Source organism: Chelon labrosus (genome assembly GCF_963514085.1).
Source record: "Chelon labrosus genome assembly, chromosome: 9".
Lineage (NCBI taxonomy): Eukaryota > Metazoa > Chordata > Actinopteri > Mugiliformes > Mugilidae > Chelon > Chelon labrosus.
In genome coordinates this window covers 4,178,554-4,197,330 of record NC_140359.1, presented here as the reverse complement: position 1 = coordinate 4,197,330, position 18,777 = coordinate 4,178,554, and the positions used below count along the sequence as shown (strand labels likewise).

The window sequence follows — 18,777 nt, the reverse complement described above, 5'->3', positions numbered from 1 at the left end:
CAAACTGTGGGACTGCTTCTTAAAAGCAACGCAGCTCAGATTTTGTTGCAGATGTGTGATTGTTTTGTGTATAAAAATAAAAAACACACTTTTTGCGTCTGCTACAACAATCATCCATAACATTATGACCCCCTTACTTTTGTTGTGTACGTCTCCGGTTTGCCACCAACACAGCTCTGACCCATCAAGGCATAGACTGAAGGTGACTGTTGGATTGCGTCAGTCTTCACTCAGTGAGCCTTGGCCACCCATGACCCTATTTCTGGCGCACTGCTTTTCCTTAGTTGGACCATTTCAATAGGTTCTGACCACTGTAGACCGGGAACATCCCACAAGAGGTGGAGATGCTCTCACTCAGTTATCACTATTTGGCTCTTGTCAAATCCTTCCACTTGTTCATTTTTCCTAATCAGTGTTATTCACTTCACCTGTCATAATGTTATGGCTGACTGGTTTAGAAAGTCAATCAGTTCTCCAGGTATCTGGAGGTGATCTCCTACAGCCCTTTATGATCTCCCTATGTCATAAAGGGCTGCAAATGAACGAGTGAAAACTTTTTCATTTACACTGAGGTAGTGTTGTTTTTGGCGGCCTGTTTTAATTTTAGTTTTAGTCTAGTCTTTGTGTCAAGCTGTCATTTTAGTTTTTATTAGTTTTAGTCATGTTCATACTCTTTTTAGTCTAGTCAAGTTTCAGTCAACTAAAAGTCTGAGCATTTTAGTCTTATTTTAGTCAGAATTATCCATGACTATTTTCGTCTAGTTTTAGTCGACGAAAACTGATGACATTTAGTCTAGTTTTAGTCAATGAAAATTGTATTTTAGTCTCTTTTTAGTAATGCAATTCTATTTAACCCAGTCAATATAGTATAAGTACCTTGTAGTATAGACAAAACCAAAATTTTCTTTTAGCCAAACCTATTTCAAACAAGGTTCTTATATTATCTTATCTCCCTATCTTTCACCACAAGACATTCGGTTTTATTTTCCACTTCGATGTATTTAAAGTTTTTCCAAATGTCTTCTCTTCTTCTTCTACCAAAGACCCCCGGCTGGCCGGCCATCGTTCCCTTTCTCTGTCACGCTACTTCTAACTAATGCCGCGAGTGGAGCTTGAGGAAGTGACGTCGCCTGCGAGAGAAACGGGCTCTGGACGTATATACAGTCAATGCTCTGGACACAGGAAACAGAAAAACTACAAAATAATAATAATAACGCGACTAAACAAGACAAAATTACGTTGTAACATTTCGTCTCTCGTCTCGTTTTGGTCAACGAAAATGGAGAGACATTTTAGCATAGTTTTTATTTTGTAAACCACATTTAGTCTCGTTTTTATTCGTCAACGATATTGCATTATACATTTAATTATAGTCATCGTCGCATGACCAGCATTTACGTTACGTCTCGTCTCGTTTTAGTCACGTGATAAAGGTTCGTTGATGACAATATTTAGTCATAGTTTTCGTTGACGAAAGCAACACTACACTGAGGCATAGGCATTAGGAAACCACAAATGAAGAAAAGCTAAACACAGGGGGTTGCTGCAACAAGCTGGGATATCTATATGCTGCCTCGCTCTGCGAAGACATGCATGCTTTTGGCCTGGGGCTACTTCTACTGAAGGGGAATCTTAATGATCTTACAAAGAAAAAAATTAAGTTTTATTTGTATTTAATACTGAATGCCTTTTTTTGTGCTTTTAGGTAAAAGCTTTCCCAGTTTTGTGCGGAGGAAGCTGGCCTGGAACTTGACTGGCCACTTACTTAACTAGCTAGCTAGCTGCAGGCTAGGTGAAAGTAAACATATTTCCTCAAATATCACCCTACGTCTATATCCTATACCTTGTTTAGTTGACTGTGGAATGTTGATGATAAAAATGAAACTGAAATTAATATGGATTTACAGGTACAATGACAGGGGTAAAACCCATAGTGTTACATTTCCCATGAGACTAGTGTCTCCTCTATTTGTTGTCTGATGTGTAGTTTCTGAATATAAGAAGTCATGCGTTGCAATCACTGTACAATATATCCCGTTTTCACTATCACTGCAATGTTCCTTTAGCAGTGAACACGACTTAAGCAAACTGCCTTCATCCTGGCTCATTACTTAATGGGTAAGATACCTACAGCAGCAGACTGGGGGGTTTGAAAGCCGGCTAATCTGTGTAATTTACAGCGATAAGCTCCAGGAGAAGTCTAGGCTAGGTTAGCGGGGTTAGCAGAGGCCAAGCTCAGACTGTCTGAGAAGGAATGCATTAGATGTGTGACTGTGTGAAAGCCCAGAGTCCTGAAATAACCGTCCTGTCTTAGCCTTCACCTACATACCACTGAGCTCTAGACACAACACTTCAGTTTTCATATACATAAAAAACACATCCTGTGTTTCACAGGACTATACCTATTAGGATTTAGCTTATGTAAGGCTATACAGTGACGTGTTTTCAGAGAATGACAACACAAATCCTCCACAAACACATACTGTCGGCGCTGAGTCAAGCTTCTGAAAAACGGCAGCACTCCTTGTCATGGTCAGAGGCAGAAAGTACAGCCACTATTTTTACCACCTTCCTAACCCCCCCCCCCCCCACCCCCCCCCCACACACACACACAGCTTGTTTTCTCAGTCACAAGTCTTGTGACTTGTGGAGAAGCTGCACACAGTGTCTGCCGTGTGTTTTTGCCTCTGAACTTTAGATGCAAGCAGGGTCAGAACATTTTGCCGTCTCCAGTGAGGTCAGCGGGATGATGGCCTGGATCAATGTCAATAATAATGATTCTGCTGAGTAATGATGACATACATAATATTATGACATAATATCTGAGCATAGCTGTGTCCCTGAACATCTCGTGCCAGTCTTTAGCAGATAACAACACACTAATTCACGGCAGAAAGTCTGTTTGAGCTTGGCAGGCCATAACACTTGTGCGGCTAAAGATAGGACTTTAAAAAGCTGCAAGCCACGTTGCACATACATACAAATACATCACAAATTATGTCAAGAAAACTGTACACATAGTGCATACAACAAGGCTACATATGAGAAATACCTCAAAAATATTCAGTCACATGCAATATAAAACTCATAAAAATAATATGTTTCTAAGTGTAAATTACAGTGACACAGTGGCCAGTGGTCTTGTTTTTCCCACATTATGTGAATACAATGGTGTGCTGTCAGTCATTAAGTTTAGTCACTCTGAGGTCCTTACTGACTTTTAAAGTCAGTGCTTATGCGTTAGTTAAAAGTGATCTTTGTCCAATAGTGCACGCAAATGAGTGCAATCCCTTCCTTTAATGCAAATCATGTTCAAATCCAAGGACTTGTCTCACCTTGTGACGAGGGCTACTAGTGTCATCAGCACCGCGACAGTGCATCCCATCTGTAACTTTATGGCTAAACACCCCTAGTAGCATCATAACTAAACAATGTCTTGCTGCCAGCCAGTTCTCATAGCTACATTTAATCCCACTGATTATAAGCAAATGCATAGAGAGCCCATGTGACCTTCCTAGCCGCAATCCAAAATAATTTAGGATTGACCCAATATGCCATTGGCTGTGTATCAAATAATAATGGATCCAGAAACATCTAAGCTATTAAAACTGCATTAATTGATTTTTTTTTTTTTTTTTTTTTTTTACCACTGAGGACAAAGTGGTAAATAAAAAATACACATATTCCTATGTCCTAAGTTTCAGGCCACAACAAAAATACAAGTTCAATATTTACTCACCCGCTGGCTCTCTCTGGTCCCCACTAACTATACCTGGCTTTAGCGACTATACGCTCCACTATTCTGCGCCTAGTTAATTTGTCCTGGGTCATCGGCCTATTTCTGCTTGACAGCGAGATTCGTGCACAATAGTTAAGTGAGATGCACAACCACAAATAAGCCATTTGACGTGTTAAAAAATAGCTAAAAAAGGTCAGTAGTGCAGCTTTAATCTCTCAGTCCGGTTTGATGATACACAAATTAGTGATGTCCATCGTCTTATGTTATGTTAACATAAATATACATCTCCATCCTATTGTGGTCATCATAGGGTGCGTTACTTTATCTGAAAGCCAGAGGAAATAGGAAAAGCCTGCTGACCTGTCACAGAGGTGGTTCACTGCACCGAATGAATCGCAGCCGCAGGGCTGGCAGCCGCTGGTGCCGCTGGTGCCGTTGGTACCGTTGGTGTAGTATCCCTCCTCGCAGTCTTCACACTGCAGACCAGTGTAGCCCATCACACAGGAACACTGACCGGTGCTATGGTTGCACTCTTCTGGGTCCGCAATCCCCTCTACACCACTGCTGCAGTTACAAAGACCCTCTGATAGAGGGCACCGCACGGGGTATCACAATGAAATGGAAACACAAAGATTAAAATATTATATGAGAGTTAACATTCATGATATAGCTTAAAAAGTCTACAACTTATTATTACGACTGAAACATGTAGTCAAATACATTTTGTAAAAGACAGAAAACTGGTCAACAACCTTAAAAATATTGATTAACTATTTATCAAGCAGTTATTAGAAAACACTGTCCAGTAAATATAATTTCAACTTTTAAAATGTATTTAGTTGCTTTTCTCTGTCTAATATCATTGAAAAGACTATTGCTTTCGTAATGACTATTGCTACCTTCATATGGAACTTGTTAGCTTGTGGTTACGACACATGGTAAGTTGTGTACACAGAATGCTTGGCGTTTAAGCCTTAACATCAGTCATGAGAACACCGCAGCTAGGCAACTGTGAGCGTCTAGAAGCCAATGAGTCAAAAAGTTAGCTAGCTAACAAATGGCCAACGTAATTTAAGGAATGCAATGGAGTAATTAAAGGATTAGTCCACTGGGAATATCAACAATTTCCTGAGACATGTCACAACTCGTGAACTTGGTCCTATCTGAATATTTCCAGTTAAGAGGTTGTGAAATCCACTAGAGGGCACCATTCACAAGGCGCTTACTTACGAATACTGTAAACGCAACACCATGTGAAGGCACCACTTAAAGGGGAACTACTGTTTTTTTTACAACCTGGACCTTATTTCTTGCATAAAATACGATCGTTTACTCACCCATATAACTTTGGTGTTTTTGGAGTTGCTCGTCAGATATTTAGATCCACGTATATCCATATAGTGGGAGTGACTGGGGCACCGCAACGCAGCCTCTAAGTAATGCATTATCTGCAGTGAAACGCGTTCATTTCACCAATATTTTGTTATGATACGCTAGTGCTATTCCCCGTTGAGTCCGGAGTTACCTGTTATCTATTCGCGGAGATGCAGCGGTTTGTTGTTCTTTGGACAGCTGTTCCTCTCTCTGCCTTTCAACGAGCTCCTTATCTGTATCCTCTGGCTCAAAACGGTAAGGACGTCCATCATATACAAAGTCGTCGTCCACAACCTCAGAATCGGAAAAATATTCAGCCATGTTGCAAAAAAAATAGCAGTCGCAAATTACAAGTAAACAAGCTGCGCGGGGTGCACGCGGCGCTCAGAGATGACATCATCCAGGTCAGAGGTTAGTAGGTCAATCTACAGACCCCGGATGATGATAACAGGTAACTCCGGACTCATGGGGAATAGCACTAGCGTATCATAACAAAATATTGGTGAAATGAACATGTTTCGTTGCAGATGATGTGTTATTTAGAGCGTTTCAGTGCCCCAGTCACTCCCACTATATGGATATACGCAGACCTAAATATCTGACGAACGACTCCAAATAACACCAAAGTTATATGGGTCAGTAAACAATCGTATTTTATGCCAGAAATAAGGTCAAAGTTGTAAAAAACAGTAGTTCCCCTTTAACTATGACATAATACGTCATTTGAATTTCTGTTAGTAGAATGCACAGTTCACGTTGGTCTGCTTTACAACATGTATTAAATACAACACATTACACAATATGGTGGACCAGCGTTAATGCCACTTCTAGTTGTGGTCGATCAGTCAAGCTTCGATAAAACATAACAAATAAAAACAGGCAAGTGCCACTGCTGACCCACATTCATACCCCCTACCCAGTGGACAGCGATGCAGTGAGTTTTGGAAACATTCAAGTCATTATTCTAACATATGTCATAAAACCTGCTTAGTCCAACATGACATAGGCACCATTTATAATGCGCAATACATAAAAAACAGTAACACTTGGAGCCGTTGCATCTTTCCCTTGACACTGCCCATCCATTTACAGTCTTCTGCTGTCACTGGCCCCTGGGAGCTGCCCAAGACAACGTGCTAATGGCTAATTCATTTTTGCTCATCCAGATTTTTCTTTCCAATCCAGGATATTTTTTAAAAAAAAGCCATATTGTCGTTGCTTAGCCTGCTTCTATAACCGCTGCTGTATAATTTATGGTTCTTTCTCGTGGATTCATGTCTAAAACAAAGCTGGTAAACCATGTTAAGTGATGACTGCTGTGCTCAATGTGAAGGATTTCTTCCGTTCAAACTGGTGGTCTTCCCGAAACCAGAGGAAATGATGACAGACATGTAGATGACCCCAAAGACTACAGAGTGGTAATCTATTATTCATCTGATCTCAGGTTAGGTGTGGCGACTGAAGCCTCGACTTCATGTCTCTCATTCTTCTCGCCAGTCAGACAAAGAAAACAAACGAATAAGAGGGCAAAATCGGCACATTTTTTTCATATGTGGCGAAGAAACATCTGCTGTTTTTTTAGTTTATTCTCATCCAGGCAAACCCATTTCCATTGCTGCCTCAACCTTTATGTAAATAAGAAAGGGATGTGGTTATAAAAGCCAGTTGAGTAAGGACTGTCATGGCCTCTGCTACAGCAACATCCACTGAAGAAATGTCGGCCATGATCACGTCTGAGAATGTGTTAGATCCAGTGAATGCATGTCACCTCTTTCTCTCTGACACACACATTACAGTTAATTCTCTAAATGTCCTCTAGGTGTGGGATAGGGGCCCCGTGGTGTGACTCTGCAAAGCTACACAACAGGTTTGATGTAGATTGGACTGGATATGTGTGTAGCGGGGAAAAGGTGGGGAAGGGTTCAGCTCTCTTCCTGTCTAACTGACAGTGAAGTGGTGAGACTGGTATTCAGACACAGGCAGCAGCAGGTCTCAAAGCTCCTCTCTTGCCCAATTCACAGCATGCTATAGTGAAAATAATTGCTGTGCTTACAATTTACTTTCAAGCGTCAAATCACATTATCCACTGTCGGAAAGCACACAGATTCATTTCAAGGTAAAGTAAATCTGAAACATGTGAAAACACATCTGCCTCTGCCATGTAACAGGGCAGGGCAGGGCACAGAATGTATAGGGGAAGTTGGGAGAGGCCACCTTTGTTGAAGTGATATTATCATGTGAGTGGACTTTACACTAGAACAATGGAGGCTGCTGAGGTTCTTGAGATGAGATGATCTGAACGAGGCCAGGTGAAGCTTTCGTGTATGACCTCACGCAGGGGTGTTGATTTCATTTTGTCCTCAGGGTTCAAATAACGAAAGTGAGCGAGATTTACAAGGGGAAACAGCTAAGCACGCCATAACGGAGCTCTCCTCATATGAAATACTGACGCATTAGACGTTTGTAGGTAGGCAGAATGACACCAAGCCAATTAATCGACATGTATTGTGGTTATTAAAATTCTTCTAATGCCTTAAATGTTGACCACAGATTTCTTGTTTTGTCCAATCGACAGCGAATTTTCAAAACCAGGAAGCTGGAAAATGTTTTGTGACGAGGTTTAGAGATGATTTCAAACTGAGATCTTCAAAAATACATTTAAAATACACTCAATTGCCACTTTGTTCTGTACACTAGAGAAAACAGAAGCATTCAGATGCAACACTCCTGCTCTTTAGCGTCATGAAGGTTATGGTATTCAGCATTTGTTTAAAATAACTGAGACTGCTGTTGATTTAACTGTGTTTTCATTTTGGAGGCTGTGGTTTCACATCTCCATTTAGTCAGTGGACTAGGCTAAATAACAGAAACACTTTCACTGTTTAATTCAATTCAGTTAAACAGCACCAAAACTATATCTTCCAAAACGACCATCCAATTGAATTATCACCTTTCTGACGCTGTTTCAACATAAACTGAACATTAGAACAGTCATGAAGCTAAGATTTAGTGCAGGACTGTTTTTATTTCAATACTTTTTTTTTTCCTGTAGTGTATCTAATGTTTTGGCAAGTGAGTGTGTATCTTTAACCTGCCTTTTACCACAAGACCGGCCACAATCCTGGTCCTGCATCTTTCCTCCAAAATCATGTCAAGTAAAATCCGGAGTCGTCCCTAAAGCCATTTCTGACATTAGCACACCAAACGCACCCACGATCAGCTTTTCAAAACCTCCTCCATCACTGGGATGAGTGCTCACAGTCAGGTAGTGTAAAGAACAAAGGTTCAATGTAAAAAAAAAAAAAAATAATGCCTAGACTGGACCCCCTGATGTGAGAGGAGAATATCAGTCAGAATATAAAATAGAGTAGTCTAGATTTTAAGCTCAGGAGCACAACAAAGAACACACAACGCTCTGGGGAGCTAAATGATGAGGTTTTGCAGACAATAACGGAACGTAAAGAAACACCCCCCCCCCCATGTTCTCAACAGGATGACGATTTAAACTTGGAGATCTCTTAATGACAAACAGTAAAGAACCATTTTGGATCAGATCCCCCAGCCTGTGCTGCTGTGTTGACTGGAGGAGAACAACACATCCACATGGATACTGGGATGTGTGTGTGTGTGTGTGAGGGGTGTGAGAGAGGAGGGGCGCCCACTGTCACTGCTCATTCATGGCTTGGCCCGCCTGGCCATTTTGGTTGGTTGGCCTTGTTTCTGAATATGCCATGCAAACAACAATAGAGGGGATGAGGCAGCTATCTGAGCAGCTTCCCCTATAATTCCCTGTCAGCAGCAAACATGGCTGATCTAATACTACCTGATCTCGGGTCTGGATTGATCATATGTGGATAAAGTGACTGAACAACAACAGAATCAACTTTACACCCCCTCACTGCCCCCCCCCCGTTTTTTTTCTCCACTGTAGCCTAATATGTGGCACATAGATTATCATATAATAAAACAGAATCTTCGTTAAGCAAGATGCACATTACAGAAGCGGTGCATGGTTATTATTTATTATGTGTTGATTTAATTAACATTTGAAGGGGAGCACTGTGCAAACTGAGGGTCTGCCCATTGTTGGTTTATTCGGTAGCTCTCTGCGTCAAAAGCACAGTGCCACCATCCAGCAGCCTACATTAGACGTGGATGTCTTGTTTTCTTTCTTGATCAAGACTGTGCAACAGAAACTGACAGGAAAAGGCATGATCTAATCAGAGAGATATGACAAACACAGAGCAGAAGTGTGGCGTAGTACTCACCTTGAATATTCTCTATTGAGGTAACAGATGTGCCCATATTATCTGCAGCCCAGGCATCGTTTGCTGAACGCTGGGAGACCATGGAGACCATGGTCTGCAGCATTTTCTCCGGGGTAAAAAGTGATGTTTGTGCATCCGTGGACCGTTTGCGTGCGCCGGTGAATCTGGCAACGGGCGCTGCTATTTGTTCTTTAGTGGCTGACATTATTCCAGTGTCATGGGTGGTGGTTGTAGTGGCCGGGTCCGTTGCTGGAGGCTGGAAGGTGGTTGCAGTTTTAGAGACAGGGCTCGTAGTGGTGCTCGGCCCGGGTGAAACGATGCCAGGCGCTGGTGAGAGTCCGGCCAGAGGCCCGGGAGAACGAGGCATGTCGGTGTGGAAGGTCTCCCAGGTGTCGGAGGCTGAGCGGAGCTTTCTGGAGATAGGCGACGCATCGTAGGTACGGATGCGGGGTGCAGCTTCAGAAAATCCAATACATACATACAAAATAAATATCAGAGCCGGAGATATGTACATCATTAAGGACGTTAACCTCATATTCACTTTCAGCTCTCCATGTAAGCCCCAGTAATGGTCTCTCTCAGACCGTTCCCTGAATGGACGCGTACTCCACCATTGATGTCTCCCGGCGACGTACGCTGGTGTTTGTTGCCCTATGAACCGCAGTCAACACTTCACCTGCACTGCAACCAAGCGCCAGACGCCCGTGATGGACGTGTCAGCGAGCCAATGAAAGGCCTTGAAAAACGTGGCTGGGTGCGCGTTCGTTCTTTGATTGGACAATCGTTTTTGACACCGTGTTAGGTTGAAAATTGACTTACGTCCCCACTCTTATGAAAATGATCAAAACATAAATGCTTTCATTCATAAACTCACCTATCTATTAATGGATATTTTGTAAAGATACTGTATTTCATAAAGATACTTTAACTAATGCCTATATGATAGCTTAACATTGTTTATTTGTCATAATTGTAGCTCAGGTGCTCCTCCTTATCTCATAAAAATGCCCGGTGGTGCCTTTTTTTGCTTACAAGATAACAATATTTGAAATTTCACTTGTTTATTATTTCTGTTTATGCTAGTTAAATAAGCTTGAATATTAATCGATTCAAATGTATTTATATAATTTAACCCAACTTGAAATAACCCTTCCTGAAAAAAAAAAAAAAAAACAACCAGCTATAGCCTATGTGCTGTATATCAAGTCGACGGCTAAATAATGTTAAATAATGCAAAACTAGCTGTGGGTGAAAGTCTGCCTTATTAAGTATTTATTTAATCTTATCGGCCATTGGAAATAGCAATACAGTAACTGCGAATGATGTACATTTCCCCCCTCCTTGTCACTGTCACCTGTTTAAAGAGTATAGCTATGAGATATATTTTAATATTTTAACTGTGAGAATGCGGCTCTGCTTGCTATTACTTATTATTTCAACACATCACATTGCATAACGAGGCCTCGGGTTTTAAAACATTTATTTTGAAAGGTCCCATAAGGAAGTAGGAGTATGCTATGATGTCTGTCTTGACGTTGACTCTTGTTACATTGAGATTTGATTTTGCAAATCATGAGTGTTTGTTGCCCTCTAGTGGTCTTAGGGTGGAACTACAAGTCAATTTAACGCAAACGGCTTTACTGGATGACCATATTCAGATCGTGTGCGTAGTGACAATAGCCTGGTCGTCACCATCCTACGTTTCCGCCCGAAATTTGATTTCGGTAGTGACGACCAGGCTATAGTGACAACAACAACATATAACTATTTGACTGCTATTTAAACACTTGAGTCTTGTTTGTAGGATTTGGGAGCTATAACTCAGAATCAGAATCTATTATTTGGCTACGTATTCTAGCTCATAAAATGTATCTGACTCCAATTACACGTAAAACTCTCCATGAACACACTGTAGATACAGTTTTAGTATTACAAAATATTGGTTTGTGTGCGAATGTGAGGAAGATAAATATATTTCTATACACATGTAGTACTATATTTATATATTGGAGAAAACGAGTAAATACAGTATTTCCCTATGTGCAATTGTATTGACTCAATATGAACACTAGAGGGCGCAAATACCCCGGCGCACAAAAATAATAAAGTCAGACAAAATTATATCACAACAAAACTTCCGGGGAAGACAATTCAAAATAAAACAAAACACACTGTCCTGATATTTATTTTATTTGGGACATAAGATAGAAAGAATATTTTGTCTTCATTCTGACAGCAACTTTCTATTAAATGTTTGTCATAAGGTAAAACTAGAAAATGATTAACGTTCTATTCGTCCATACAGACGTTAGGTGGCGGTAGAGGGTAGAGATCAGGTGTCGAAGTGTTTGCAGGAAGTTGCGCACCACAACTATCTCGGTACAATGGCGCCTCTAGATTTGGATAAATATGCGGAGATTGCAAAACAGTGTAAATATCTCCCAGAAAATGACCTCAAGGTAAATGCGACTCTGTACAATCGTTTTCTAAGTAAGACGCGTGGCGAGATAAGGATGTCAGCGCTAGCTCATCGCTGCTTCAGTGTTGTTACAGCGTAATTAGCCGACGTTAGCTTTAGCTAGCTAGGGATGCTAGTCTGGAGCGGAAGTTTTAATTGACAAATTCATTGTTTTGCTAAACTGTCGTGACATAAACTCAATCTCTGCTCTCCTGTCAGCTGTTATGGAAACTGGGATGAAGATGACCTGCTTTATCATGTTGTCATCGTGCGATATTAACATGGCGACATGTCAGCAGTGAACTGGTGATGCTGGTTGCCATGATGTTTGGTTGACTACTGTTTGTTATTTCCTGTCAGCATATTTGACATGGGCGTAAACTAATGAAGCCGAACGTATCTCCTGATCGCGAGTGTCTCGGTAAATTGTGGGAATCATGTTCAGTTCCTCTAGGAAAACACTTTAGTTACTATGATTATTTTTGTGAATTTATTTGCCTATATGTTATATCCGTGAAGAGCCTCAGTCACCCAGGCCGTGGGTTATCTTTATTTTCTTCCACGATGAGCAGTTCTCTAGTGACGGCCAGAGACAAGAATGGTTTGAATCGGGATGAAAGTGGCTGATTAATCGTGTCTCAGTCCACGTCTCCTGTCCAAAAATGTGATTTATTCTCCAATTTTAAATAGATGGCTCCCTTTACTCCTCTTCCAAAACATCTGTCGTCCTGGGATAAAATGTGGTCGTTGTTATGGGCAAAAGACTGTCTCTTGTCCTCTGACATTTAGGCACGCCTATTTTTTAAACTAACTCTTGCTGACTGGGTCAGAGCATCCAACAGATGAGCTGCCGTAGCTCAAATTATTGACTTGTTGAAGCAAATGCTGGTTCTGATAGAAAGGTATCACAGTTTGTTTCGTATGAAGCCACATACCACTCACGGTGTCCATGCTGACCCCTGTCCTCTGCTGAAAACACCTACATTGGACACGTGAGCATCAGAACTGGACCGCTGAGCTATTGAAGACACTCTCTCATGGAAGCCGTATTCCCTGATGGCTGTGGCCTCTTTCAGCAGCATCATGCTCCAATTAAAAAAAAAAGGTTTAAACAAAGAGTTTAAGGTGATGACTTCACATTCCTCCACATTCCCCAGATCTCAATGCAATCAAGCATCTGGGGTCTAGTAGAGTCCATGCTTCAATGGGCAAGGACTGTTTTGGCAGCAAAAAGGGGACGCACACAATATTCTGCAGGTGGTCATAATTTACGAGTGCCAACACTTCTCTGAGCCAAAGACCCTTCTTAACAGCCAGCTAACTGCACCTAACATTGCCTACCTGCATGGTTGACGTTGGTTATTTGTTGTAATCCCAGGTTCTTTGAGTAGTACATTGTAGTAAAGTTGTATCTGAGCTGGTAACAAATGCAAGTGCACAGCCTCGGTATCAAAACAAAACCCCATCAGTGGATTTAAAAAGCTATAGCATGAGCAAAAGTGTTTTTGCTCATACTATAGTCTACAGAGAACCGTGTGGACGGCGAAACTTCTGCCCAAGTAGATTTGTAGGACTTGGTACAGGTCTACCCAAGTGCTCCATCAATTTTCTGATCAGTTCATCAATGAAATGTAATATTTTTGGCCCAAAACTTTGTTGGGTTCAGTTTCTAAAATATGAAGATTTCCTTTCCTTTCATCTGCATAATTGTGTTGTTGTCGCTCTGAACTATGTAAAATGCATATTTTCTACAGTTCTTATAAAGTGCACTTCTTTGTTTTGGGATCTTAGTCACATACATTGATCTACAGCTATGCCTTTTAGAAACCCTGAAGTTTGTTTTCCTTTGGATTTTAGAGACTTTTTCACTAAAAGAACAAGATTTTAGGGAAAACACTGAACATTGACATTTAAGGGCACTGACTTCCAGCACTATGTGACCGAATCCTTATCACCTGTGTTACTCTTTGCTCTATACAGAGGTTATGTGACTACGTTTGTGATCTTCTGCTGGAGGAGTCCAACGTTCAGCCTGTTTCTACTCCTGTAACGGTGTGTGGAGACATACATGGACAGGTAAAAACAGTGTCTCAAAGCACATTTCTAAGCAACACTTAACGAAAGTGTTTTCATGCAAAATCTACGTCTGCATCTATTCTTCGGTCTGATGTACAAATAAAATGCAATGTTCCAACTCATTTTGTCTTTGGTTTTATAGTTTTACGATCTCTGTGAACTGTTTCGGACTGGTGGCCAGGTTCCAGACACAAATTACATCTTCATGGTTTGTTTGTTTCTAATCGGTGTGAACACTGTTTGGTGTTTTGGCGGAAGTGTCTGTGATTAACCTCCGTCACCTTGCAGGGGGACTTTGTCGACCGAGGATATTACAGCTTGGAGACGTTCACCTACCTGCTGGTGCTCAAAGCTAAATGGCCCGACCGCATCACTCTTCTACGTGGAAACCACGAGAGCAGACAGATCACACAAGTTTATGGTTTTTATGGTGAGATATGATTTATGGAAGCTGACGATCTGCAACTGGAAAGTTCTTTATCGCTAAGCCTCCTTTTTTTGTGTGTGTGCTTTACAGATGAGTGCCAGACCAAATATGGAAATGCAAATGCCTGGCGGTATTGCACCAAAGTGTTCGACATGTTAACAGTTGCTGCAGTAAGTTACTAAACCTTGTATTTGTTTTCATTTTGAAGCCACTAACCACTAACCACTCAGGCTCAGAAGCCACTCATGCTTGAAATTCTGAACTTAGGCTCTTGTTTAGTTTAGGTGTTTATGTGAGGTTGGACAACATGACAGCATCCCAGAAGTGAAGACAAACAACAGTTATCAATATGGCTAGGTAGTGTGCTGTAGTCACACACAATTCTTAGCAGAATATGACTCTGGTTACACACCATTTGGGTTTCATTACAGGGCCTGTTAAAAAGCACCTCCTCAGTTGGATAGTCCAACCAATCAGAGCTATTTTGTTGCAAACAAATTCAACTCCACAGCGCTCAGATGACGTGTATGTATACGTTGCTGTTACTCTTTTGTTCATCACCACATAAAGCCCACCCGAACACCTTGACTGGCCTGGTAGATCTTTGCAGGAGCATAATTAGCTTTCATCTTATCTAGTTGTGCCAGAGGAGATAGGTTGGAACCCAACACACCATGCTTTCCCAGCTTTCACCGGATTTATAGCACGCAAGGTTTTCTAACAGTGCTGTTTTGTCCTGTTTTCTGCCAGCTGATGGACGAGCAGATCCTGTGCGTCCACGGAGGCCTCTCTCCAGACATAAAGACCCTAGACCAAATTCGAACCATCGAGCGGAACCAGGAGATCCCTCACAAAGGAGCGTTTTGTGACCTGGTGTGGTCAGACCCTGAAGACGTGGATACCTGGGCCATCAGCCCCAGAGGAGCTGGCTGGCTCTTTGGAGCAAAGGTCACAAATGAGGTAAGGTTCTATTAGTTACGATCACAGGTATTTGCTTAGGTTAGATTCCTTAATACATACAGTTGAAAGATTTTTTTTTTTGTTTGTTTGTTTTTGTTGTAAAGTAGGGGACATGTTAAGGAACCATACAGATGAAAATATTTCTGGGAAACTGTACTAGATTTAACCCTCATGCATCAGTTTAATTTACTACCCTCTTGAGTCATTAAGGACAAAAATGTCCACGTTCAAAAAACTGCCATAAAAACTTAACAATTTTTTTCTGCATAAATCTGTTAACTCTAAACTACCAAAAATTAAATCATTTTGAGGACTTTAACCCCTTAAATGCTAGTTTGATTACTTAAAGTCACTGTTGTTTTTTTTACGAAAAAAAAAACAAACACAAAAAATCAGTTATTTTCCATAAAACTAATGTTGGGAGGCTCGTCTTGGAGTCTTGGATATGACCAAGATTATCTAAAATATTGACTTGATTGCATTATTAGTTTTTGTGTAGCATCAGATTTAAAATGTACTACCATTAGCCTTAGCAGACAAAAATGTCCCACTTCACAGTGGAGTCCTGTCACAAACTGTGTGAAGCTTGGTTGTCTGGTCATTTCATTCCTTTGACAACCAAGGAGCAAAATGAAGATGTTCTCCTCTGTGAAAAATCGTCGGAATAAAAACATGAGGCCAGTAACTCCCAGAGAGATGCAGGAAAGTGAAACATCCTCAGAATGAGAGTATGATGTGGACTTTGTGGTGGAGTCAGATCATTCTGCTTCCTCTTCTTCCTCTCCTGAACTTTCCACTATGAGTGGAGAGGACACAATGGATCCTGAACAGAACGGACTTCAAAAAGTAGGCAAGTCTGGTTTCCTCCTAATGCAGAGATTACCCACTATGTTCCTGTTGCCAGAGGTTGGATTTCTGGCTGACACCATACGCTGTCACCAGGATGGCATGTACTGGAAAATGAAACAGGAACATAGTGAGTAGTCTCTGCATTAGCAGCAGAAGCATTTTTTGGACATGGTGGATATTTTTGTCCTTAATGACTCAAGAGAGTAGTAAATTTTTTCACAGTGTTCTGTTGACCTATTAGATTTTTCTTTCTTTCTTTCTTTCTTTCTTTTTTTTGAATTTCAGACTTTGTGTAGAGACAGACCTTGTTACAAAAATTGTGCCACATGCACTAACACAGCCAAAATGATGGCCAGACGAAAAGGAAAGAATTGCCCAAATGGACAAAAATGTCCCTAATGATGCATGAGGGTTATGAATTTGTCCCTTTAGCCACTGCAACTAAAGATTATATTGTGCAAACCCGTAAAACGACTGCAAATCAGAAGACTATGATTCTGTCAAAGGAGAAGTGGATGTGTGAATTCCTCTTTTGGGGTTTTAACATTTTATTACTTCGTTTCTCCTCTTCCTCTCTCCTCTAGTTCGTTCACATCAACAACCTGAAGCTGATCTGCAGGGCGCATCAGCTTGTCCATGAAGGCTACAAGTTCATGTTTGACGAGAAGCTGGTCACAGTGTGGTCTGCTCCCAACTACTGTTACCGCTGTGGCAACATCGCCTCCATCATGGTCTTCAAAGATGCTAATACAAGAGAGCCAAAGCTCTTCAGAGCAGTGCCTGACTCTGAGAGAGTCATTCCTCCCCGAACAACAACCCCTTATTTCCTGTAAGCACATCAAAAGTAAAAGAGCGCAGGCATTTGCCCTTTGTTCAGGCTTCAGATACTGACTGAGACAGTGACATCAGCACTTGTGAACCCATATAAATCTTGTATAATACATTTAAAGTATTTCTTGGTGCCAATTGTCAATTGTTATTCCTGCTCTGTGCATTTAATGCCATTATTCTGCAGCTTAAATTCATTACAGTAAAGCGACATTAAGTTTGCTAAGAAGCATCACCCTGCTGTTGTATTAGAGGAAGGACTAAAATCAACTGACCCTTGTAAAATGTTCATATTTATAAAGCACCATTTTATTTTACAATAAAAAAAAGTCACTGCTGAGCAAATTGCACATGCAGTGTTATATAGAATGTTTTGTTTTATTTTGGTAATATAGTAAGGCTGGGTGTAAGATAAGAAACCACCATGAAAACACAAAAAAAATGCAACTATTAAGTTTTAGTGTTCTTATGTGTTCTATATTAAATGAGCTTGAGAGTCGACACGTTAAAATATACTCTGATCTGGCTTGTTAGAAATGTCAGTATTGTTAAATCTGTGGTACCTTCAAAATTCTCTGAAATTTACTGATGTGGAGTCAGCTCGTGTAATTTTTTCTGTGTGTGTGTGTGTGTGTGTGTGGGTGCGTGTGGGTGCGTGTGTGTATTGCCATGCTGTTTTTAAATAAAGAAATACAATATTGTAAAGTTAAACATCAATACCTGGATGAAGAGGCAAAAATGACACCATGTCACATAACACATGATACTGGATAATATATTATCGTCACGTTTAAACATAGCATGGAAATAAATAAAAAAATGCATTTGTAGTATTACAATCAGATCCTGTCACTGGATGGCCTGTATAATCATTTAACAGTCAGGATAGTTAATGATTGGAATGTCTAGATTAATCTAATCAGTGTTGCACATGTGTGCAAAGACCAAAGGAGCTTTTGAAATGCAGGACGTGAAAAGCCCTAAAATGGTTTTGTTAGTCCCTACAATGTTAAGTTAATTTCTGAAAGTCTTCCTGATGTTTTCTTTTCTTTTCTTTTATTCATCCATTAGTCAAAACTAAAAGATTGTGTAGTATATGTCAAATATCTTTACTTTTTGGTAAAAGTGATTTAAAATTATGATAATGACTGAAAACAATACTAGTACTTTTAGTTTGACAAAAAAATCACCTGATCTTTGCAACTCTAAAAGATATTTTTGGGGGTCTAATCCATTTTCTGCTGCTTATCTAGGTCCAGGTTGCTTTAACTGAATTTATTATGTGGAGCGTAGAGCTACTGGATCCCGTATTTCATCCCACAATAGGGAAGTTTTATGTCTGCGTTTAACCCATCCATTCATACACACAAGCAGAACACTTGGAGCCATAGGGCCAGCTGTGTGATCCCCAGGGAGCAATTTCAGGGGTCCTCTGAACTCTAGTTCACAAGCTCCCCCCAAAACTGTGGTATATAATCTCTGAAAATATGATGCAATATTGGTTTAATGTTTCATCAGACTTTAATTATGTGGACAGTGTGATGGGGAAGTAGATATTTATTCAGATTCTTTGTGTAATAAAAACTTCTTAACACTGTCTCCTGAAGTCTGTGAATATCCTTAATCATACAGGCCATGGTGTGTAGAAAACAAGGCAACTGGACTTGGGATATTTGTACTGGTCTGGAAGATGTTTAATCACTCACAGTTACTCTGAATAAATATGATGATTGATTGAAAAATAAATGAGATAAATCTGGAAAACCTATGAATAAACCAACCGCTGATAAAATACCAG

The 18,777-nt window shown here is 40.6% G+C and overlaps 2 protein-coding genes across 2 annotated transcripts in view; one reads left to right on the top strand and one right to left on the bottom strand.

Moving 5' to 3' along the window:
- The window catches only part of LOC311493490 (multiple epidermal growth factor-like domains protein 9), a 37,211-nt gene extending 27,032 nt beyond the window's left edge, over positions 1-10,179 (bottom strand). Inside the window, exons 1-2 of the mRNA XM_084552179.1 lie at positions 9,382-10,179; positions 4,100-4,322 (exon numbers count right to left, since the gene is read on the bottom strand). Coding sequence (XP_084408305.1) covers positions 4,100-4,322; positions 9,382-9,916 — 758 coding nt within the window. The 5' untranslated portion in view covers positions 9,917-10,179. The remainder of the gene's footprint in view (positions 1-4,099; positions 4,323-9,381) is intronic.
- Positions 10,180-11,630: 1,451 nt separating this feature from the next.
- LOC311493275 (serine/threonine-protein phosphatase 6 catalytic subunit) lies at positions 11,631-18,576 on the top strand. Its single transcript, XM_084551837.1, has 7 exons — positions 11,631-11,840; positions 13,820-13,915; positions 14,058-14,123; positions 14,204-14,345; positions 14,433-14,512; positions 15,093-15,302; positions 16,736-18,576. The coding sequence occupies exons 1-7, from the start codon at positions 11,766-11,768 to the stop codon at positions 16,982-16,984; spliced, it is 918 nt and encodes a 305-aa protein (XP_084407963.1). The 5' UTR covers positions 11,631-11,765; the 3' UTR covers positions 16,985-18,576.
- The last annotated feature ends 201 nt before the right edge of the window (positions 18,577-18,777 follow it).